The following is a 25,459-nucleotide window of genomic DNA, read 5'->3' as shown; positions in this document are numbered from 1 at the left end:
AAACTGCAAAAATACATCACTCATAAAACCAAGCAAAAACAACAAGGTACCGAATTTTAGTAACAAGAAGTTTCTCAACAGTCAGTGTAAAAATGTATTTCTATGGCTGTCAGCTTTCAGAATTCTCTCGGCGTAACCTTTTCCACCGTCTGAGCTGACTTGCATGTGCATGTGCTGTATATAGGCGCCTGTTTTGTGTGACATTTACAACCCTCCCTCTGTACACGATGACAGTCAGCAGCTTTATTTACCAACAAGCAGGAGAGAAAGGTGACATAGAGAGGGTTTCTTGAGGAGAACTGTATTTTTTTCAGTAATGATTAATTCTCCTGATGATTACTATCTAAGAATTACAAAACTGCATCACCGTGACCACCATTATCCATTTATACTAAAGAAAAAGCCAGAACTGAAATTAAATGATTTTCAATGAAATCCTGGAGATTATTCTTCTGTTGATCGATTTTTTTTTCAGGCCACCAGAGGGGAATTACAGTTTCTATTGATTACAATGGCTCACTCTTGTCATCTTTGTCCCAGATATAGGATTTCTAAAGCGGTGTCCAGGTATTTAAATAAATAAGCTCGCCTGTGCCAGTGAGTCTCTAGATCGTAGATGATTCAGATTGAAATATTGACTGAAAGAGTCAGGCAGATGTTGAAGCCATTGACCTGGGCTCATACATAATGCAGCTGGCCCTGCTGTATGTTCCTGCTCCATTTTTTTGTTTCCAAATAGAGAGGAGGCTTGTTGATTGCTTCTGTGTTCAGCCTGAAGGCCTCTGTCCTGCACACACACACACACACACACACACACAAGGCAGATAAATGACTGTGTCCGGAAGTGTGTGCACATGCATGACTCTGAATATGATGGTGGTGGCATTTCTGTGTGGGTGTGTGGGGGAGATTGGTGTCCACAGCACCTCAGTGGAAACTTGGCCTGAAGCCGACTGCTGCCCATGAGGGCTGGTAAACACTCTGCCATGGATCTCACTCTGCACACAAGTGTCAAACACAATGTAAACTTGTTCCTAACACTCCACTCACTTGCTTTCGCTCTTCCTTAGCCTGCAGTCCTGGACTCACTGTTTACCAAATATAACCTGTGAGTTACTATATGTAATATGAAGATAACCTAGCTTGTTTAGCTCTTTCTAAATCTATTTCATTACTTCTCCCTCCATAGAGTGATCAAACAAAGAGTTCCTCAATGCACACTCATGTTTAGGCGAACTGAAAGGTACCCTCAAGTGAAATTTCAACAGGATTTATGTCAGATTATTTTCTCTTCGGGCATAGGGAGAGCAGATCCAGGCAGCAGGATGAAGGGGTTTGATGGTAAACAACTCCATAAGAAAGCAGCCTTTGACACTTCCTGAGTATACATCAGATCTGTCAGCCGGCTGCAGCCCCAGAGGGCCATGCAGGTCTGACCCCGGTCACATCAGACGACGGCCCCCCTGTGCAACATCCAAACCAGATGTCTGATGGATTGTTCCTCATAAAAAGATTCCTGTTTTACAATGGAGCATGGCATTGCCAAATAGGGTAAGACGGTTACGTGAGTCATTAAAATTCTTACGGGTAATCCAGAACGGCCTGCGGACATGTTTATGGGGACGGGTGAGAGAAATTTTCAGGATGATTTTTTTGCAGGAAGTGTGGTGATGCATCATCATCAGCCCCAAAAATATCATATGAAACAGAAAGTGCTTCCTTTTTAGAGGGGAAATATGCAGGTTTGGATGAGTCTTCTTCTCCATTCTTTGACAGACTTCTGGAAACAGAGTTACTTTTAGATTTTTATATGGAAACACACCAGATATTCCACATCTCTCTGTCTGCTTTGTTTTCAGCCTCTAGCACAATTTTTGTCACATTTTATTATTACAAACCTATTACTACACAGATATGGTTATCTTGGCTAACCCCTTCCCCTTTTTATTAAATGGATTTCCTTCTGAAATGTAAAAGAGGAACAAAATTGTCAAAACAAGAGTGCTCCATGTTATCCAGCAAAGTAAAATGAATCTGTTTTTTCTGGCAGACTTCTCCACTCCTCTCTCTTTTGTCTTACTCTTATCTTCTGTTTACACAGAGAGAATGTTTCTGTTCCTGTCACTCTTTCAGCAAAACAGTCAGATGAAGCAGAATTGTTTCAAAAAGTTGCCTATGAGGTCTGATAGAGTGACAAAACAAAGATCTTGAATGTGCTCAGACCAAGCCGTCAGCTGTCCTGTGCGATGCTCGCTGCACTGAAAGGTTGGTCTGGCACTCTGAGCTTATGTTGAAAGGTGAAGGATGGGACCTGGCCTCCTCCTGCTCTTATCGCTTGCTGTTAGCACTTCTCCTCCCCCAAAGCTTCCCAGTAATCGAAACAGACAAGGGATGCATGGGATTGTCTACACCTTTGGATCCCAAGAACCATGTTTACCTGTTTTTTTTCTAGCTTTCAATCCTCTCTGCACCTGAGCACAGATTTACAGAGGATGGACAGGTAAAAACAGAAAGCAATTTCACAGGCAATCACTGAAATGAGAGTAGCTAAAGATGCCTTTGAAGGCTGCAAGATGCCCATGAATTAATAAAAGATGTGTGGCTGCTGCAAAACACAAGCATGGCATGACAGAGATTTGTTCATTAAATTCTCCGTCTTCGTTTGGATGCTGTGAGAAGAGCAGATGTTGAAAGGCTGTAGGGTTTTTTTGTACACAACAGAGTGCGTTTGACAGCACGCTCAGCATGTGCGTCATCATCTTTGCATGTGCATCAGCAAACTTGAGTGAGATTACAGGTACTGGATGTCTACATCACAGCATGTGAGAGGGTGTGATCCCATGAGAGCATTACACGGCCATTTGAGGGACCACAAGAGCGCCTCCTGAGCTGTGAACACATGTACCTCTGCACACGAGAGACCCCCCCGCACACTGAAACATTGATGGGACAGCTCCCACATAGATACAGCACATCATCAGTGACACTTAAAGCAGGATGAATATTTCAATGACCTGGTTGAGTGGGGACATTAGGAGTCAAGCGTGGGGGAAGCCACAGGAGTGTAGTCTGGGGATTTAACTGCTAAACAGCTAACATGCACCGCTTCAGCATTTATAGACTCCTCTCTGCTGCTGAAGAAGAGGGATTAAAGCCCTAAGCTTGACTGGTGACCTTGCAAAAATAATAATAAGAATAACCAGACTTCACCAAAAATTATGAACTTCAATGCAACCATAAGGAAAAGGCACTGCCTGGAGAATTTTCTTGCAAATATATCATGTTTATTCCCTTCACAAAGGAGCTAAAATGGAAAATATAGGTCAGTTTTATTTTAAAGAAAAGATACTTTCTTAATTTAAAATTAACAAAATGAGAAAATAATGACATTTAACGTAAAATTGGGGGATCAAAAAAACAATTGAGGGAAAATCTCGCCAAATGTCTGATCACAAGGACAACGCCTGCTGGGCTGGCTGAGGACAGATTTGGGGGGTTTCACTACTGCTGCAATATCTTGCTCCCTGTGTGAAGTCGGAACTCGGGGGTGTGAATGAGCTGAGACTGGAGAGCTGCTGACAAACACACCGGATTTACCCTCCAAACGCCGTGCATTAACCTGCCGGACACCCACTCTCAATGTTGGAATTCCTCGGCAGCGTTCATCCTCGAAAGTAGCAGCAGAGCCTCTACCGTTTCAGGGGAAACCGGGAAGTGGCCAAACAATGGATTTAGAGGAGCGCGTTTGACTGCTGAAGGCACACACGGAACGGGACTGATGTTTTGCAGAGACTGCCGCTGCTGCTGCTGCTGCTGCTGCACGGACCGGGACGTGGAGAAGCCACAAAGCGAAGAGGAGAGTAAAAGTGACAGAGACGTCGCTGCACAAAGGAGTGCAAAGCAGGACGCGTGTGTGCAGGGGAGCAGTGCCCTAGATCTGTAGAACATCTGAGTTACTCTGTCATTCAGCTCCTCTTGTGCTGTCTCAGGCAGCAGTTTCTCCTCCCGCACCTGGAAAAACAAAGAGAATGCGTTCAGAGCTACAAAATCTCCATGCGTAAATGGAGACGTACCGGTGCGTATTCACCGTACTTTTTCAACATGCGTGCAATAAATCATGTTTGTTTCCTCACTAACTCATGTCCCGATTCATGACCCCTCTGGTATAGATATATTACAGACTTCCTCATACTTCATATCTGTCATGAGTGATGGCGATGCCTGCAGAATCTGACAGTACCGGTGCGCAGAGAAGTGCTCGTGAAAAAAGCGGCAACGCACCGGATCGCAATGGTTATGTGAAAACATGTGTCATCCCACTGTGCCGTGACCGAGATTACGAGTCGTGGGTGAGGCTAATGTTCACAAAAATATGGAGTTCCCAGAGACTCCGGAGTGCGGTGTGTGCGGGGTCGCTCTCGGTTTTTCTCGCTCTGTTGGCCAAATGTGCAGACTGGAGCGCTGACAACACACTCCTGCATTCATCGTCTCCCCTTCACTTCGTCTCAGGCTGCGCGGCGGAGCTGTTGCAAACTTGCTGGAGTGTGCTCTCGCCATTGTTCACCCTCGTATGTGCCTTCTTTTGGGTCGGGGTCTACTTGATCCGCTGCGGTGTCCTAATCCAGACCGCCCTCTCCCTCTTAACCTTGTGTCACCTGGGCGAAGCGGCGGCGTGGTCTCTGCTCGACGGGACAGATGAGCAGCTGCTTTCATTCTCCACAGCAGCCGTGGTCGTGCTCGTCTGCGTGGCCACCGGCGCACTCATGGTAGCTCGGCTGAACCAGGGCATATCTGTGATCGTTTTCATCAGCCTCGTTAGGACTATCTCACTCTTCTCGCTGCACAAAGTCCGGGCCACTTGGAGACCGTACGTGGCGTACCTGGTTGGAGTGTTGGGCATCCTGCTGGCGAGGTATGCTGACAAGCTCCTTCCCAACCAAGGGAGACACAAGGAGGGCTGCACCCCCGTGACTGGAGGCAGGGAAGAGATCCCTGTATTTAAAAGGCGCAGGAGGTCCAGTTCTGTGATAGCCTCAGACATGGCAAACAGTCAGTCCAACAGTAAGTCACATCGCCGGACCTCTCTGCCATGCATCCAGAGGGACCAGGTAAGGAGTCGCTGTCCCGTTCAACTTTCTTGTTTTGCTTTGTGTTTTCCTGTCCTAATGACGAGATTTCTGTGTGTGGGGGAAATGAGGGAGCAGAAAATGGCTTTAGGATGAGGAATGGTGGCTTTTTAAAGCTGTGATCACAATTTTTAGAATTCCTCTACAATCAGAATGACTGTTAGACATTTAATACTTAGAGGTCACTGTTTATTTTAGGTTTATGACACAGGGAGGCAATAATACAAATAATGTTAATTAAATATTAATATTTTTAATGATGATAAGTATGTATTGCATGATGTGATTTTGTTTGCTCTTGCAGTTCACATATGACGCTTGCTGTTATTTATTCACTTTACATTGTTCACCTCTGAATTTGTAATCCCATGCATTGCAAACATAAAATCACAAAACGGTAACAGTGAATTTAAATTTTAATGACACTTAATATTTGTATCAACTCAAAAATATGAGATGATCAGAGAAATTTTCCACATTTTCCTCCTAAAATCTGATACAGACAGGTCACAGATATGCAGACATTGTGCGAGTCCTTTCTTCTCTAAAAATAAAACACAAAATGAGGCATTTTATTGCCAAAGGGGGGCTATTTTTGAAGTAGCTCTCAAGTGCTGATTAGAAAGGGAGGCTGAGGATACAATATCAGTGATTCATCTCAATCCTGTTTTGTTTTTTATGTCAAACATTTTCCCCAGATGATCTCTGAATCACTGCCACAATCTGACTAATGCATTTTTTAATCTTCCTGCCCTGCACTTGAACACCACTTGCTTGTCATCACTTCTCGTGGCTTGCTGTCCTCAAACCTGCAGGAATGCAGCAGTTCTGGCTTTTAAGCCCTCCTCTGATACTGATACACATGCCTACCTGTATTAAAGAGGAGACGGGGCGGAGGAGGTGGTGGAGGGAATGGGGGGGCCACTATCAGCTCCTCGGCCTCCTTATGGAAAATCAATGAGCGTGCTGAGCGTGTGAATGGGAAACAGACTTGGGCAGTGATCAAAGCTCTCGTTGTGACCTGCGAGTGGGGTGAGGCGGGGAGGATGAGAGGCTGCAGTGTCAGCTCGGCCACTTGAAAGGTGCCCCCGGCTCTCAGGGCTAGTTAGCGTTGTAGTGTGCTTGTTTGTTTTTACTCTGCGGTCACACTTTTTACGCACACTTGTGCAAAGATTTGAAAAGACTCATAGATGGTTCACAGCTAACACATCTGATGAAGGAGTGATGTCTCAGCTGAAAGCCATTCAACTGTCAGTCATTTCTACTCTGACATGCAGCAGCTGTTTTGCTGCAGAGATGGAGAGAGGATGAATCTTTGTTTTGGAATAAGTGATGAGCTGGAAAATGGCTGGCTCACAAGTTTATGTTGAATTTTAACTGCATGGCTGTAAACAAGTATGTGCACACGGATGGCAGATTATTTTACACTCAGTGTAGGGATACAAAAAGTACTTACTGATGGAAAAATTTATTAACATTAAGAAAGCTATTAATTTATTTATTTAAAAAAAAAAACACATTACCGTTTTTATTGTACATAGACATGGAATAACTTTCCATTAATAAGCCAATTAAAAAAACAAAATGAAAACATGTATATGGAATATATTAGAGTTAAAAAGCTCATTCCGATATGATTATGAGTTGATAGTCGAGGGTTGAACAGCAAAGCTATGAGAAATCGTCCCCACTTTATTCTCTGAAGTGTAATAAATGAGTGAAACAAACAAATTAAAATCAGAGGTTAGATACTTCCTCTGCAGGAGGCAGGCTGTATTAATCTAAAGGATTTACGTTGAAGTTACCAGAATCACAATCTGAATCAGCTTCATCAGCCCAGAAAGTGCACCCAGACATGTAATTTAAAGACAGAGACACAAGACCCAAACCAGAAAGTGTAGTCATAGGAGTTTTATTGGTGATGGAATTATGATTGTATCTATGTAGCTAGATTGCTTATACACAGGGGCATATATGCCACATTTTTGATCAGGGTGGCCTAACTGGGATCTGAGTTCTGCAGGGATGGCCAGAAGAGAACTGTTAAATTGCTTTTTATTTATTTTCATTTTTTATTTTCAGCTTTATAAAGAACACAAGAGAGAGGCATCATTTAAATCTTCCAAATTTAACTTTTTGAGGACACAAATAGAAAATGTTTGTCCAAAGTCACAATTTAAAGTACTTGAAGAAAATTGTAAAATTGTTACCAAACTCCTTTACACTGTAATAAATTAAATTATAATAATAATAAAAAAAATAGATGAATAAAAATCTTGTATCATCAACTTTAGATCCAGACAACTTTATTAATGCCCCTTTGGAGCAGTGGGTGTGGGGCAGCTTATACAAATGAGAAAGAAACATGATCAAAGACACATTTACATGCATTTAACACATTACCTTTATACTATTACCCAATATACTGATTAAAATTCACCTAGATTGGAAACAAAATGAAAACATACTGCAGTGTGCTCCATTGAAATAAAAAGAAAACTATTACTAGCCCAAGAAGTCATGCATTTAGGGATGGCAGATCAAAAATTAAAGATGGGGCCCAGGCCACCCCTAACCATCCCTCTAGATGAGCCCCTGCTGATATATTGACGGATAGTTAAAAAAAATCCAGAATTTGCCAGATAGCGAGAAAATAAAGCTAAGATATCAAGATTATTGTCTAAAAAATCTATAGCAACTGCAGCTGTTAACGCCTTTTCTTCTGGCACAGTTGTTTTCTCCTCATCATGAAATCAAAGCTGTGAGTACTAAACAGTCTGCAACATCACGCAAAGATGTAAATGTTTACCACATCTATGCCTCAGCTCATCCTGGAGTCCTCTGCTCAGAGTAGGGCTCTATAACATCTTGATATTGTTATTGTTGACACAAAGGCAGAAGCTCCCAGGATATAAAAATTAAGTTGAGAATATAAAAGATTGTAAGTTTCTGAGTGTTTTACTGCTCCCTCTCATCTCTGGCTGCAGTGCTAAGTGGTTGACCAGTCATGGCCTGCCTGTAATTGAGACACACATGGTGTACATATGCCGTCCTAACCATGTCTTGTCTGTGTGGTCTCTAATGTGTAAACAAGCCCATGCTGACACACACTAGTCATCACCTCGCTCACACGGGACTCTGGCCTCCTTATGGGGGGTCAGACGCACGTCTTGAGGGCCACAATGCAACCACCACATGGTGACAGGCGCAGAGAAGAAGCTAGACGCCATAAAACACAAACCCAACCCACTCTGCCTGGTGGAAATATACACGCTGTTAACATGGCAGGGGGAGAGCCACGTTTCTGAGCTACTGCTCTTTTTTTAAGAGCCTGAATGATGTTTTAACAGCTCTGCCCTTTTGTTGTGATCAATGGAGTTATGATGTTTGAAAAGGAGCAGACATGGAGTAGCTCTGTGCTCTGCTTATGTGAAGATGTTTGCATTAGCGCTGTGTCTGAAGTGTTTGAAGATTAGTTTGAGTTTGGATGAGGGATTGCAGTTGATACTTGACTTTGTTTTTCTCAGGGAGCTTCTCCCACAGTCTTTGGAGTCTTATATAAAGGCTCTTCAGATTGATAGTCACTGTGTAAAAACAGTTTATGCAGAAAATAAATAGAGCAAAGAGGAATCCCTCAGCCTGGTCCACCTTACGGGCCTTACAGCTGCCATGTTGCCCTCTGCTGCTCTGCAGGAGCCATGCTCAGAGGCTATTCTTAAGTCTGCACAACTAAAGATTTAATAAACAGCCTTTCCTTCCTTTTGATTACGGTCGTGCCTATCAGCTCGCTAAGGAGGAGCATTTCACAACGCTGGGGTCGTCCTTCCCATCAGAGGAGTAATAAAAGAAAGTCATTATCAGCTGATCTGATAGTGGTTAGCGGGGGCCTCTGTGGGACAGTTCTTCATCTTGGGGTAATACACAATGACAGGCCAGTTCTCTGTATTTCAGCTGGGGATATTGAACCAAGGGAAGAGGTGTGGATCACTTTTCACAGCGTGTAAGGAAATTTGAGTCCAAGGCTCCCCTGCTGCAGACATCAGCACTGTCACAGAACTTTCTCTCCTCTCAAGCAGAAAAATACGTCTGCACACACTGAATGTTTCCAACCAGCTCTACCTGAGCTGCAGAGTTTATTCAGCCAGGACGGGGGAGTGGACGTTTTTCTGACGTGTCTGCTTTTCAGCCCATCTTCTTAAGGCGTTGGAAGCTCCTCCTTATTCTGTCAATACCACCAGCCCCCTCCCTCTGTCCTCTCACTGACACCAACACAAATATTATCCCAACCAGAGGAGGAAATTCTTTCTTAACTCGGATGATAAAGATATTCATAAAATCTATGGTAATGACTTCCTGTGGAACGGGATCCAAACATAATTACTGTTGCTGTTGTAAATGTTTCCTGTTACTCTATATTTGCTGCACCATCCATAATTGAATTGTGTTTTGGATGGAGGAGGTTGTTGATAGCCTGTAGGCCACTGATTTACAGCTCACTCTCATCCAAAGCAGTCTGTTTATATTCTCAGCTCATTGCCTGGGATGTGATATTTTCAACGTTTTTTTTTTTTCTCTGATGGACCATTCTCTGCGTTTGAAACTGACTCGCTGAAAGCCTCTCCTGGAAAAGGAAGCTGATATCAGCGTGGCTTTATATGTCTTGTGTTTGGGCGATCCACTTCACACTTTCAATCCCCGTTTGGTCTCACTGCATTAGCTCCACTCTACGTGTGCGAGGAGGCAAAAGCCTGAGGAATTGGTGTAGGAATGAAAGTAGGTCATTCGAGGTTTTGTTTAGTAGCCAGGCAAAACAGCAGGCTTAGTCAAACCCCCCCGAATGGTGGAAGACTCTTCTGTTTGACTGATGCAGTGGAGAAACTTTAAGTGTGCTCGTGCTCCAGATTTGTATGTCTTATCTCTGCCATGTTGGCTAACCTGTGCAACGCAGCATAACGCAGGCATTCGGTCTGCGGCAGCGAAAACAAGAGCTTCTTTAACCGAATGGTCCCACCAAGCAGATGGGATCTGGACAGGTTGCTGAGGTGGCCGGCTCCCAAGTGTAGTTTAGGTTTATTACATCCCCAGTCCTCTTTCTAAGCTTTTGGATTCATTTAAAACTGTTATGATGTCCTGGTACAAAGAGAAGTAACTGCTACAATCTGGTAACACAGCAACATCACTACAACAAAGTGTGTTTGGGCAAAAAATAAGCAGTCAGACAATTAGAGAAATTTTAAACAAACCAATGAGATAATCTGGACCACATGAGTTAAAACCTTCAGAAAGCACAACAAAAATGCAGCTTAAAGCCTTCCTTTGCACAGGAGAGCTAAACTGAAGCAGGCTTGGTGAAAGTATGTGCCATCTGTGATAAATGTGTACAACACAAAGTTTCAGTTTACAGTAAGAGGGTGTATTTTTGTTTAATAGTTCCTTGAAAATTAGATTGAATAAAATATTGGAAAGTTTAGTATTTACAAAATTATTGACATTGTTTTCAGGTCTTTGTTTCTTACTGTAAAAACAAAAAGACATACTGGAGTTTGATTCAGTGTTTAGTCCAGGACTCACTGAAATCTCAGACCACAGCATTGATAATTGAGACTTGCACTCTGACTGCATTAGGAGTCTGACTTCACAAGTTTAACCAACATCTGTCCAGGATGCGTTCAAAAGAAGTAACTGAACACTGTGGTGACTCTGACTGTTGATTATGTGACTGTCAGCAAGCTAATGATGATATCAGCTAAAGTGACTCAAGCAGCAGCTCTTGTTACTAAGTCTTATTAATAATGAGAGGGCTGCAGGAGTTTTTGAGTTTATTGGACACCTGAAGTGATCCCACTGCAGTGGAAATGATGAGTTCATCATCCTTACTGTATAAAGAGACACATTTCCTCCATCGTAACTCCACAGATTGTACAAATCTTGCAGACAGAACCGATCACACTATTTCGTTTTCAACGCATCACAAAGGTCACACACACAGCCGCTCCTGGCTCACACAGTGAATGGATTCTTGTATTCTCTCTTTGTTTGTGACTCGGGCTTGAATTGGACTTCAACGCTGTGGATTTGAGACTCTACTCATGCTTAAAGTTTCTTGACTGGACTGAAATACTGGTCTCAGTCTTGCTGCCAACTGGCAGGCGCCGTATTGGAAATGCTGATGCAACTTCTTCACTTATGGCTAGTCTGTAAACAAGCAAAGAGGGAGAGTTTTCTTATTCAGGCAACTAAAGCCGCGTTTCCACCAAGTAGTCCGGGTCGGTTCAGTACGGTTTAGCTCGGTTTGGTACAGTTAAGCCTGATCCCGTTTGCGTTTCCACAGAAAACTGTGCCCTCTCGTGGTGGGCAGCTGCAAGCCCCAGCTGTTAAACAATAGCGTGACGCTGTAGCAGCGCGACAAGGTTTACCCCTCTAATAAATAAATCAAAGAAGAAAAACGCGACACAGTAAACAAAGAGCATAGATGGAAGACATGCAGCATTTAGTCCTCTCTGTGATTGGCATGTAGCTCTTTGATACAAAGTGCAATCAAGCTTTGTTTCAGAGAAGTCTGTGTGCGGCCAGGAGAAATGCAGCCGCTGTCGGGGTAAGTGATGATTCCTTTGACCAATCAATGGTCTGCAGTGTGTTGCTCCACCTTATGAGAGCGGATCGGTTCAGTCTGGCACCCATACAGAAGGGTCCCAAAAAAGTAGGCTGGCTCGTCCCGGTTTTGGGGGATCTGTCCCGGGATAAGTCAGTGGAAACGCCACAAAATGCGCACCGTACTGAGACAAACCAAACCGGTCTGCTCGGTGGAAACGCGGCATAAAACATGCCCACCTATCACTCAGATCAAGTCTCATCTTTTGTACCAAGCTGTAAACGTGTAATGCTGCTGTAAAGATGGGCATTTAACAAAGGTTGGGTTTCCTTAGCATTCAGAGCTAGCCTCTTGCAGACATTGTACTTTTACACTTTTGAATTAGCCTCTGTTTTCATTACTGAGTTATCTGCTTGGAGCAACTGAATAGTTTAGCTTAGCAAACAGAACTAAACATCCCGATTTTAAGTAAAAAGAAAAGACAAGCTTGCAGATAACTCTGGTATCAGCATCTGTTAGCTGCCCCATATGAACTCTTGTTTGTGATTATCTCAAATGTTTGTGGCCCAGAATATCATCATTGTTACTGAAAGCAGAGATGGTCAAACAGAAACAGAAAAATATGGCTCAGGTTGTTTTAAAGCCGTACCATCCTTTAAACTCTACATTACACGACCCATCTGTGTCCAGTTCTTTCATGACCATCATTTAGAGCAACAAAAGCAGCTCATATCCTGACTCTGAGTCTCTGATCACCTCAGCCAACCAAACCAGAGGTCCAGGACTTAGCTGAGTACCCCTCTTCCTTCTCTTTCCAAACCCCTGGCACGACCACAATCTGGCTCCCTACTGACTACCATGGAAATTATGGAAGGACGTCTGTGTGAGCATGTGTGTGCATGTAAGCGAGTGTGTGCATGTGTGCGTTGCCAGCAGCTTGATGGCTGCCAGCTGCTGAAGGCTGAGAGGTTGAATCCGCTCGGAGAAACACGGAGGGCCTCAAACCACAGACACAACCCAACGCAGCTGGAACTGCTAGACAGGCGCAGGCCTCCAGTCCTGACACACAGCACGCATATTAACACCTCAGTCTCCTGAAAACATGCCTCACATTCAAATGGAATTGTAGAATCAGAAGCGAATTATTGATTTGTCTGTGTTGACGGGGAGATTGTACGCTGTACTTCCTTCTTCAGCTTTCTGTTCTAGACTTAAGTAATTCTGTCACTCAAGTTTTCTGTGTTACTATAAGAGACCGACTATTTCAGTGATGGAGGTGAACAGAATGTTCCTGGCACACGTGTCTACGCTTACAGTACGTGGGTGTGTGTGCTTGTGCATGAACGGAGAATGTGTGAGGCAGAAGAGCAAGAGAGGAGAGAGTTTTGGGGTGTATTTGTGAAAAAATGGATCCAAATGGATATTTATTGTAGGTTTGAATGACAGTAAAAGATCACTGGTGACTCTAATAGATGTGATGCTTTGTTGCAGACAGAAGGAAGATGCAGAAATAGACTCCAACTCTAACAACTCTGAAAAGTGACAGAAAAATGTTGGGGAATTACATAAAAACAGCCACTCGAATTGGAAATGCAGTAAAAAGCACTCAAAGAGGAAAATATGCCAGCATCAAATGATGGCTGTGTTTGTCACACCACACTCCTTCCAATAGCTGCCCGCTGGCCAACACTGCCAACATCACTGCCAGGAAATGCCCCCCTCCTCTTCGTTAGCCCTTTTTCACACATGAACTCCTGACATTTTCTAGATAACTTCAGGAAATCTGGGCCCTGGTGTTTTCAGAAACTTGCCTTTCATGCACGCACCTCATAGCAAGACATCATCAGTGTCAGATGTCCACTCTCAACTTAATTTACTCGGTCTGGTTTTGGTGATGGGGCAGCTGGATGGTGCGTAAGAAGGAGCAGGAGGAATTGTCTTCTGTAATGGCAGCTGACGTTTTGATGTACATTTATGAGGATGTTCTGCAGTTCAAACACAGCTGTGGAAAACAATCCACTGAGGCAAAGATTTGTGATTGTACGATTTCGAGGTGAACGTCGTCAACCTGCCCGCTCCTTTATGGTAAAAGTTCCTGACTGTTACCTGCTGTGTTTATCCTCTGTGCTCATCCTGAATTCACTCAGACTCTTTTCCAGGGACTGGCAGAGGAAAGAAATTTGGATATAAACAGGGTTAAGTTAAAGGCCACATGAAGACTTTATAAGTCATATTGAAATTGTCTCATTTTTTTATATTTGTCTGTTTGTGATCCACAAATCATTAAATAAATTATTATCAATACCCAAATTGGTTATTATATGATATGCCATGACGTTATAAAGACACTACGCCAGCCAGCAAAGTTTAGCAAGAGAAACAAGATCTGTCGTATCGTCTTAAGTAAAAGACTTCTTGTATTTTTTTTTTCTGTTGTAATGTCAGACACTGGGGCTGGACTGACAAAAAAAAATAAACTGACTGAAGAGCTGAAAAAGCTAAACAGGAGAGTGATAGAGCACAGGTTAAAAACCCAGCTAAGATGTTTGTGATACTGTTCATTCCAATCCACATGCAGCAGTTATTCTGCAGTGGTCTGTTCAAACCTGAGTCTTTCAATGAAATGAAAAGTGAGGTTTTGTTTGCTCATATTGGTAGCTGAGCGCTGGCAGGACATAACCAGGAATTTACCAACATTTCACGTCAAGGACACGTCTAATGCTGCGTTCCGAAAAATTGGGAGGTCAAAATTTTCTGAGTTAAAAACTCTGACTCTAGACGTTTCAGATGTACTGTGTCTGATGTAAAAATAGAAAAAAAGACTTGATAAAAAGATATTTGTTAAACTAGATTAAATCAAAGAGCAGCTTTGAACAGGTGAGCACTCTTGTGACAGATTTAATTTCAGATATTGTTTGCCATAACTTGCTGCTAAACTCTACTTAACTACAGAATAGGTGTTACTGTACAATTAGTTGTGTTATTTGTATCGTTTTTTTTAAGTTGTTTTTTGGGCTTTAATGATAGAGGAGAGGACAGTGGATAGAGTAGGAAAGGGGGCAAGAGTGGGGAGCAACATGCAGGAAACAGGCCATGGGCTGGGCTTGAACCTGGGCCACCTGCTTGAGGGTGAACCTCATGGGGTGCGACCTAAACTGCTGAGCCATTAGTGCCCCAATTGATTGTGTTACTGCAATGGAAAACTGGAAAATGTCAATAAAAAATTGTTGACAATTCATGTGTAGCTTTTATTGGGTGCTGCCATTGTTGTGTGGCGTAAGATGAATCAATGTCCGTGAAGTTAGGGTAGAGTTTTTTGTCCGTGTTTCTGAGTCAGGGCTTTGACTCCTGTGGCCTTTCCAGCCCACTTTTTTACAGTTTACAGTTTCAATTAGCAGATGCTTTTGTCCAAAGCGACATACAACACAAGCAAGAATTTAGACAGAAGGACAGAAGGAAAACCTAGTTAGTGCGACAACAGTGCTAGAAGTTATTCGGCTGCAGGTGCTGCCATTAGGTGCAAGGGTTTTTTTTAATGTTAATTTAATTTAATTTGATTTGATTTAATTTATGTATTTATTTATTTATTTATTTATTTATTTATTTATTTTTTTTTTTTTTTTTTGGGGGGGGGGGGGGTTTACAATAATCAACAAGCCAACAAACCAAAATACATTGTTGCAACAGTATACCTCAATCTTCAACAAAATCCAGTAGTAGTGCTGAAAAATCACAAGAGCTGAGTCTTAGACCTACTGACTCATTCTACCCCTGAGGGCAAAGAGGAGAAGGGTCAGTTTAAGTGCACAAGTGTTCCCTGGACAGATGAGTTTTCAGACATCCCTTAAAAGTACAAAGGAACTCTGCGGATTGTATAGAGTTAGGTAATTCATTCCACCATTTCGGCACAACAGAGGAGGAGAGTCTGGCCAGTGATTTGGAGCTGCATTGGGCTGGGAGCACCAGGCGTCTTTCACAAGTAGAGCGTTTTTAAGTCAGAAGTTGGAAAATTCAGACCTTCAAGTCATTTGGAATGCAGCATTAGAGCCAAGCTGTGAGTAACACTCAACAGAGAGTCTGATCATCTTCTGGACACTAAACTACAAACAAACTTCAAAGTTTGCTTGTTGTCACGCTTAAAACAACAGCTAAAATACATTATCTGCATCCTGCAAGATATTGTCTCAAACACAGAAAACTTGTGTTATAAGGGCAATTTTTTTGCTTCCAAAACAAATTGGACTCACATTGTTTTGAAAGTTGGGGATGATGTTTATTGAAGACAAATCCTGGACTTAGAGTACAGTACCATTCATTTTAATGTTCATTAGTTTGTGTTCACACATGCAACCCACTAGACAATCTGAGGAAATGTTCAGGAGTGTAGTCCATCTGTTTTCTGTTTGTTCTTCTTTTTCCTTTTTGTTGCTCTCTAGAGGATGGGCAGGTTATTTAGTGCAAGTACAAATCCTGATATGACAGCACATCACTTAGGTTAACTGAACACAGCACACCCATAAAACCCACCTTTCAGACAGTGATCCCTTACATTGGAGGACATTCCTGTGCTTGCCCCGGCGTTACATGAAGTGGAATGTGCAGGTTAGGCAGACCCCTGAAGGACAGGCCTGTGGGCTCATTCACTCAGCCCTTCCTCTCTCAGCCTCTTCTCCCCCCTGCACGCTCTGACCTGAGCCAACACCACCATCCTGAGCTGTCACCAGGTGTGCAGCTGGCCTCCGCAGAATGAATAGACACTCTCACATCGCCCTAGGAAGTGTGTGTGTGTGTGTGTGTGTGAATGTTTGGGAGAGAGCGGTAGAAGCAGAAAGAGGAGGGAAGAGCGTCTTGAATGTAAATATCAGCAGTCAGTGTGGGAAACAATCAAAGTAACAACTTTTCATTTACGCTGTCAGAGCATTCTCGTGTCTTTCTGGAACAGCAAACTGAAATCAAAGCCTCTGACTGGTGACCAAGGTTCAGGGAGGAAGTGCAACTAATCCCTCAGGTCGAGTCTGGCCATTGTGTCTCCTCGAGAAACAAACCAGGCCACAGTTGCTGCTGCTGCTGCCATGATTTATTTAACAAGCAGGAACATTTTGAACCCCTCTGACTGGAACTGTACAATAAATCCAAACATGGTCAGCTATTAATTGATTATATATTTCAGGAGCATGACAAGGGGGCTGTTTTCACTGATGGATGGCGGTGTTTGGTAATCCTCTGTCTAGCTACAAAGGGCAGACTATTGCAATTGTTTATCTCCATCAAATTAGTCATGCTGCACACACTTTGCTCTTAAACTTTGCAGCCTCTTCACTTCACCACAGGACTGCAGCTCGCTGTCCTCAGGTACTCACAGAAGTTTTTAGCTGCTTTACTTTTGGAAAAGTAGGATCAAAACAAAAAAACCTTTTTATTCTTATGCATCCAAAATCCCACAGAAAAATCTATATACTTGACTGTTAAGCTGTGTCACCTGCAACACTGCAATATTTAAATATAAGCAAGTAAAATGTCTTTTGTTTCTTTATGTTGTGCTACTTGTCTGTCTCGCTCCATGGCGTGGTAGAAGGAAATGTGTTTTTGTAACCTCTGCCTGGTGAGCCCCCCCCCGTCCCTCCAGCCTGCTACCTCACTGGCTCACCATGAGCCTGTCTGTCCCTGCAGTCAACAAGGCTTCTGCTGTTCCCTGCTCAATGCTAAGTTTTACTCTGTAAATATGTTCAAGAGGAAAAAAAACCTGTCTGTACATTTGTCTGTCAGTCAGAGTATTCCAGCCTGTGCTTGGGCGAGGGTCTCGGACTTAGAGTTTAGGGCTGTTTTTTGATAAGTTACTTCCAATTAGCTAGATATTAAAAGTGAACATGTAGCTTTAATTCTGCACCAAACCAGCACGATGGCACAGGTTTTACTGCACACAGTACGTTGGAGTGTTAGTTATGATGCTCAGTTGAATATTGTGGGACCAGTTTGGTCTCCTTTTCAAATCCACTCAACAAACAAACTGGTGATGGTCAACCAGAGGAAATGAGTTATTTTTATTAATCACAAATAGGAATTTGGGAGGAGAGAGGTGAAATATTAAAAAAGTGAGCTGGCTTTGTGGAAGTTTTTTAAGCACTTACTGGAGAATGATGCTGTTTTTGTTATTTACAATGCCTCAATTTGTGAGCAGCACTACTCGTGGAAAGAATGTTTGTGTATCATCCTGTGAAATTAAGGCCACTGAAATATTCTCCTATCCTTTTTAACATTTTTTTCTGAATAAAAAAAAAGAAAAGAAAAAAAAACCCTGAAAGACTGAATCCCCAAAGTTAACATTCACAGGTTCTGTGCCAGACATCCTGTGAGTGTGAGGTATTGTAACACCCAGAGAAGCTCAGCTTCACACTGTTTTATTCAGGTTGAAATCGTGAGACTTCATACGGATGTCAGAGGATTGTACTGTGTGTACTGGTCAAGTCGTGCACCTCAGCTTCAGAGGCTTTGGTCCTTGAAGCCGGCAGATAAGGGCAGAATCCAATTTGTAGTGTTTGTTTTCTGCCCCTTGATATAGACATAAAAGCCCCAAATGACACATTTTTTGAAAACTTAACAAAATAAGGGGATTTTTTTTTTCCTGACCAAGACCAGATTTGGTTGGCTTAAGAGTCATGGTCCACTGTTAGTTACACAGGAATGGGTGTATGTGTGTGTGTGTTACTATGTAGATGAGATAGTGGGGATGTTGGTTCCTAGCACCTCTTCCTGCACATGAGAGAAAGGCTCACCCGCTAATTGCTTTACTGATCACAGTCCAACCCTGATCCACGTAAGCTGGACTGCGTCACGTCCTTGCGCACAGAACAAGAAGTGAGAAAAGGCATACCATGACAACATGTGAGCCCTGTTGATAAGACGCGTGGCACTGTTTCAGGAAACTTCAAACAAATGCCATGCTCGTGCAGATAACACATAGCCACACACTCTTTGTGGAGAGAGGTGGAAATTATAAAATAAGACTCAGAACAGCGTGACGGAGGTTGGAACAGGCATACTGAGCCTTTCTTTGAATGGTTATGTGCCTCAGGCTCCTCTCTCCACACACACTTTCTCAATAATGTTTTCCATTAGCTGCTGTTCCATTCATACTCCCACTGATCCCTGCGTTGTCTCCTCGGGGACTGGACAGCTTAAATGAAATCTCGATACTACTGTAGCAGACACCTGACCTCCTCTATTCCCCCTTCTTTCCTCTGATCTGCCTCAATAAGTGCCAGGTTCTTAGACTCAAGGATGCACCCTGGATTTCAATGATGACTCCATGACCGCACAAAGCAGATTTGATCTTCTACTGAGCAGCCTGATGACACTTTGTAATCTTGCACTTTTTTTTTTGGCTCATTTTGGGAATGTTCAACATTTTTTTTATCAACTATACTCTCCTTGTGAATAACTAGCCCTTCACCTTGTGTCTCATTGTCAGACAGACTTCATCAATAAAGTTTAAGAATTGTGCGAGGTTTGGCAGGTGATTCATCATGGCTTTGGAGAGAGTGTTTCCATTATAAGGACGAGGAATGGCATGTGGTGGTTTTGGCAAAGCACCACGAACTGGAGAGGCAGAAGGACTTTTGACGTCATTGGGAAACGTGACCCACTTCTCAAGAGGCGAGGAGCCTTGGGCTGGTTCAGCAGATGTTGCACAGATGAGCCTGCACACTAACACACATACAAATACATGTGCACCTACCCAGAATGCACACTTTCTGCTCTGCCTTTATTTTCCATTAAACTAGCGAAAGAAAACAAACTTTTGCTGGAGCTTGTTTGTGGACAGGAGCTGGGGTGATTGGCAGCTTGTGTGCACAGAAGTAAGGCTGCTTGTTAGTTACTCAGGTCATATCTCATGAGTTTTTTTCTACATCAGTCTCAGATGAATGAAATGCATCCTCTACAGTTTGTCTCTCAGTTACGTTGCTCCTGTTATGTAAGGTCAATGTAGACAAGAGGAGACAATGTCGGGTGCAAACATGCAACTATCTCAGTTCTCCACTGTGTCCATTCTGCGCATCAGCCATGGGCCATCTTCCCTCCTCCTCCTCCTCCTCCCTGTCATCACTCCGGCTCTCTCAGATGTTACATAAAGCCTTTTTTCTAGTCCGTCAGTTGGTTAGACATGTTACAGTGCTGCAGGCTCTCATCTCTCTTTTCCATTGCTCTGCTATTTGCACCTTCTATTGAAACTGTAAAGGTGCCTGTCATCGTGCTTGTTTCAGGAGAAAGACAAAAGAAATTGTACAGCTCCAGGCAGACATATATTCACCCTGAAATATCATAAAATACAAATCAAAGCTTTTAGGTCTCTCTACATCACTATTTCAACATATCAGCTGTAATCTATGTTTCATAACTGACCAGGGAACTTTCATGTAATAGAGCTTGTAACCTTGAGCTTGAGTTTTAGCATCCTTCCTTTTATTGTGTTACTTTTACGGGCTGAACTTTACTACCTCGTTTGGATTGTTTTTAGCATAAAGTACCTCAAAAGCTGACTGCACACTTCCTGCAAATCTGCAAACAGGAGCCATACAGTATGAAATAAAGCAGGGCATTGACCTCATGTGGCACACCAATTATAGTGTCCCTGAGCAAGGCACCAAATGCAAAGTTGCTCCCTACAGCTCACACCTGGTGTAGTATCTTGCATGGACTGTATAAGGATGCGGTCACACTGGCAAACCGTGCCGTGCTTAAGCACGCTTCAGCCCTAAAGCACATTTCAAATGGCCAGTGTGACCGCAACCATGCCGTGCTTGAGCATGATTCACTTCTCTGCTTTGACACACACTTCGGCACGGTTTACTTCATGCACGAGCACAAGCACGCGGTCCATAGAGCGCACATCTAGACAATTATTGTAAACGAAGCAGGGGTGTTAGAGGGCTGTGTCAGGCGAAAACGACTCACCATAAGTCCAAAAGTCTCTAAAGTTGTAGCAGTGCTCTCTGTGTCTCATTGTGATGAGTCTGATGAGATCGCATTTCATGTAAACAGATGCTTCACGATGACGTAGACGGGCCATGCGCGTGTGTGATACCCGCTAAAGTCTGGTTCATATAAGTGGTTCATATAGGGGTAGTGTGACCGCTGGCCGTACTCTCCAGCTGGGGAACAGCACTGCAGGGGGTAATCGTGCTTAAGCACGGCACAGTTTGGATGGCCAGTGCGACCAAATGCGGACAAACATGGACATAGCCTCGTTGACATCACCTGTATGTTCCTGAAACCGAGAAATGAAGCCAATCAGTGCACGCAGCCACATTTAATATGACGTCAGTTGTAAGTTTCCTTTCCAACAGCAACAGGGCGCCAAGTAGTCAAAGCGTTGCCTCTGATTGGACTATCAAACGACTCTTATAACTTCTAAACCACAGTTAGAAAAAATTCACTCACTGTACAGTGTGCCAATAGTGAAATCAGTGCTTAAGCCCTAAGCCCCAAGCCGTTTTTGAACCAAGCTTTAAATATGCTTTTTAATGCTGTAAAAGTTTTTATGGCTGGACGTGAACATGACTTCTGGTCTTTTTGCAGCCAGCCTCAAGCGGATTCTCAATGAACATCAACGTTTGGCACTTCCGCATAGGCTTAATTTTTACTAACTAGATGTTGGTATTGGTATCTCACAGCCATTGTTGCACTATTACTGTATAAAAATGCAGCTATTTGTGATTGGCTAATGGACACAGCGGAGCACTTGGCAGCTAAACAAAGCACAGATAGTAAGTCAGTTTGTATATGGAAGTTTATTTCTTTGTTGTAATAGTCCTGTTTATTGCCCTTTAGATGGTGCACCATTTGTAAGAAACAAGTACTAATGGGATGAGCAGCAAATCAGGGTTGCACCTATGAAAAAAACGTGAAATCTTCTCTTCCAATGCCAAACAGCTTATTCTGCCATTGTTACCCCTGTTATAAGGGCCCTATACAGTCAAACATGGCATGTCGAGACAGGTACTGAATGTAACAGAGTCCATGCTCACGAGTGCTGCCAGTCAAGCACCTGGTCGTACCAGAAGCTCAAAACATGAGTCAATGGAAACAGCAGAATGAGTTGTTTGGCATTGGCAAAAAAAGATTTGGCCCATTTTATCTGGGTGCAACCTCATACTCAGCTCTGCTACTTATCCCAGAAATGCATGTTTCTTACAATGTGGCAAAATTTAAAAGGGAAATCAACAGGCTTTCCAACATTATAAGATTTGTTGCCATCAAGCATTGTTACAATTAGACAGAATCAGCAAAATGAAAAGGAAACAAGTAAGTTTAATAGTTCAACCCATGACCCTGTCCTTCAGTGCTTTTACGGAAACTCACTTTCCACATTTATGGACACATATTACCCGAGGAAAAATATATAAAAACCCAACTAAAACAAGAAATATGATGGAATCATACCCTGCCTCTTCTCTCCACTCAAAGATGACCTCTCAGTACTCCACAAGAAAAACTGCAAAGCATCAGGCGCCCACGGTCTTGTGTTTGGCCTACAGATTCCTCTTTCAAATTTTATAGCAAATGTTCACCTCTTAATGATCTGTGTGTTCAAAGCTTGTCTCTGCTGCCCCAAGTGGGCAAAAACAACTTTTGCCAAAGTTCAGTTTGTTCTGCTCGCCGATCAGGTTTCTCCTTCAGTCAAATGTTTTTATGCGTCATTATGTGAATCTGAACATAGCTCCCTGTGGGAGATGATGGTGTTCCATCCAAACTGATTTCACCTCCTAAACCTGATACACACATCACGATTTGTGGTGCAACCGATCACCGACATATCTTGTTGTAATTAGGGGAAAAACTTGTGCTCTTCAGAGTTTAGTAGATGAAATCAAATCATGGTGGCTGTATTTTCACAATGCTTGCAGCATTCCTTCGCCGAGAATTAGTGGGTAGAGCTGTCCAGACTGCAATCTGAGCCTTCATGTGATGCGTATAGGAACATCACTGGTTTGACTTTTTCTCAGTAGAAACAACTCATTTTAAGGTAATTTCCCCTTGAATGTTTCTTTGCAGTGATTAGGATCACTTTGATAGATATGTTCGGAATCCAGCTCCATTTCATCCGTCTATAACTTGATCAAAACATTTATCCATCTTATAAAAACTTTTTTGAAACAGTACCTGCCAAACCCCAGCTGGCAGTCCCTTGGTAACTTTGAAAAAGTCTGCTTAGTATATTGGATCTATGAAAACAGAAACATTAGTGGCTTTTGATGTGCGTTATTTATATGTAGACATAGTTACATTTTCAATCCTGCTCCCCTTTCGAAGGCATTTTTTCTTCATTTGTCATGTTTTCCCCCAAGGACGAGTCAGAGGATATATCACTTCAGGCAGATGTGTAGTCTGGCTCTTTTCCCTCACGTTTAGAATTCAGACAGAGTCCAGAAAACAAAATTGATGCTCTTCCAACGAGTTGCTACCTTCGCTGTCAATGATCCACTTATTTTTTCTGGAATGTCTCTGGTAATGAAGATTGGTCACCTTCAGGAAGCAGCTCCATTTACTGTCACTGAGGTCTTTAGTTTCCCGTCACGCCCTGCTCCTTGATTGAGTCGCTGAGAGACATCAAACCAAGCCCAGACGCAGTAACATTTCATGCTTACACAAATTAATCCTGCACCTCCTCACGTTTGCAGATTTTGATGCTCGACAGCAGGAATGCACTTGGAGCTTGACAAACAGACAACTTTTATGTGCGCGCACATGCGCTCAGAGCACACACCTGCATGAAGCAGGATGGAGCCTGTGATGTTGCCACAGATGTAATAAGCACTCATTCATTTCCATGTTGGCAGAATGTTAAGATTGATTCAGGGGGCCGGCAGATGAAAAGGTCAGCAGGCTTGTTTTGAGTGAGTGTAAGATTTCCATCATCACGCTGCACGCTCAGCCAGGCTTGGTCCAAACTACACAAACAGCGTCTCTGAGGCCCTTGACAGCCTCGATTCTGCCATTAAGTCAATAATCTGCCCTCTCTCCTCCTCCTCCTCCTCTTCCCATCAAGTCTGACCTGCTGTTAGTTTGCGTACTTCCCTTTTTACTTACCCTCAACAACGCTTGTCCAAACAGCAGCATAACTTTCCCCTCATGTGTTTCCCTCTCCCACTGTGCCATTTTCCACACTTCTTCCATTTTTTCTTCTCTCCCCTTCACACCTCCCTCCTCTCACCCAGCACCTTGCATTGTTTCCAGACAGTGGTGAAACGCATAGGGGGAAATGTGTGGAACGTTAGACCGTCTGTTTGCACGGAGGAAGAAGGGGACACACACAGTCACATATGCACACACACGCACACACACAGGAGGGATTGTTCCAGGAAAGTGGCATCTGTGCAGCCCATTAGACAGGGGATTCAGTGGACCTGTGCGGGCCTTTTACATATGGTGGTCAGCTGCTGGAAAGGAACTGGAACCAGGGGTCACATTTGAGAGAAAGCATTAGGGGAGATGATGCATGGTGGACACACACACACACAGTCACTCACTCTTTAAAGTCCTGTTGTGCCCTTCACTGCAAACCTGGTAATGTTGCTCTGGTCAAGTCATTTATATCCGCAGGGCCTCCTGCCTACAGACAGCCACAATGTGCTCTGCAAAAATGAACCCTCACTCTCACACATTTGGAGCCACAACAAAATCTAACACTCAAATCCTCCAGGGGGTTTTTTTGGATCATAAACCGTGAGAAGTTTGACATTTGGTCTAAGGAAGTCTGGGATCATGAGTAAACAGGGACAGAAGAAATTGAGCTCTCATCAGCTAAAGGGAAAGCTACTGTAATGATCGCTGAAATGACTCTCAGGGGTGCAGGTCTACCTGTCTGACCTTACTGAGAGGAGTGGGTAGGAAATGAAGGAAAGACTTTGCAAAGCTTTTAGAGGTGTAGAGTGTGCTCTTCAGACCCTGCAGCTGTGATTCATTAGTATATTTGTGTTGCTGCGTCTGAGTTGACTGGACCATGTATGGAGCCAGGCCAGGCCAGACCGGGATACTTCCTGCAAGGCCGACTCTTTCTCACTGACATTTCTCACTGTTTTTAAAACCAGGGTGCACTGAGACATTCATATAAGTGTGCTGAGATTAACAGGAGTGTTTTACATTATTTCTGTGACTCCTTATTTTTCTCTACGAATGTCTAGACTGCCAGATAATCCAGATTTATCAGAGAACATTTTGGATAAGATAAGACGGCACAAAAACACAGCATAAAACACTGAGATCCATTTATGACTCTTTTGTGCATAATTTCTCACAGAAGGAGATTTTCTTCTGTTGCTTTAAAAAGAATTTGTTGATACGTTTAGGAAGAGATACACTGATATTTTGGTTGAACACTGGTGCCACACAGAGCTCTGTTGACAGATATTGGCTCCACGGCAAATAATGTGCCACGCACCAATGTCAAAAGCAGGTGTAAAGCTGCATGAATTCAAAGCTGGCAAGCTTGTGTACTTAACTGCTGATTCAGAGACTTTCTTAAGCAAAAAGACATTTAATAGCAACTTAAATATGTAAAAAAAAAAAATCTTATCTCATTCGGCAAGCAGATGCAAAAGATTAGAAAAAAGTAACTCGAAAACATCAGAGTTCTCGGCCATGTTGTTATTTTTTTATAATAATAATAATAATAACTTTATTTATATAGTACCTTTTAAAAACACGAGTTTACAAAGTGCTTTAACATAAACACAAAAAAACA

General features: G+C 43.0%; 1 protein-coding gene across 2 annotated transcripts in view; it reads left to right on the top strand.

Annotated features, from left to right (window-relative positions):
- The first annotated feature begins 3,996 nt into the window (after nt 1–3,996).
- Nucleotides 3,997–25,459, top strand: part of LOC141796664 (cGMP-inhibited 3',5'-cyclic phosphodiesterase 3A-like) — a 97,151-nt gene continuing 75,688 nt past the window's right edge. For both annotated transcript variants that reach the window (XM_074677899.1, XM_074677897.1), the window contains exon 1: nt 3,997–5,108. In XM_074677899.1, the coding sequence (XP_074534000.1) occupies nt 4,212–5,108 (897 nt within the window). In that variant the 5' untranslated portion in view covers nt 3,997–4,211. The remainder of the gene's footprint in view (nt 5,109–25,459) is intronic.

The sequence above is a fragment of the Halichoeres trimaculatus genome, unplaced genomic scaffold, assembly GCF_033239565.1.
Source record: "Halichoeres trimaculatus isolate MK-OKI-2021-1 unplaced genomic scaffold, fHalTri1.1 fHalTri1_scaffold_10, whole genome shotgun sequence".
Taxonomy (NCBI): domain Eukaryota; kingdom Metazoa; phylum Chordata; class Actinopteri; order Labriformes; family Labridae; genus Halichoeres; species Halichoeres trimaculatus.
Note: the sequence above shows the minus strand (reverse complement) of the source record. Positions and strands in the feature narration are given on the sequence as shown.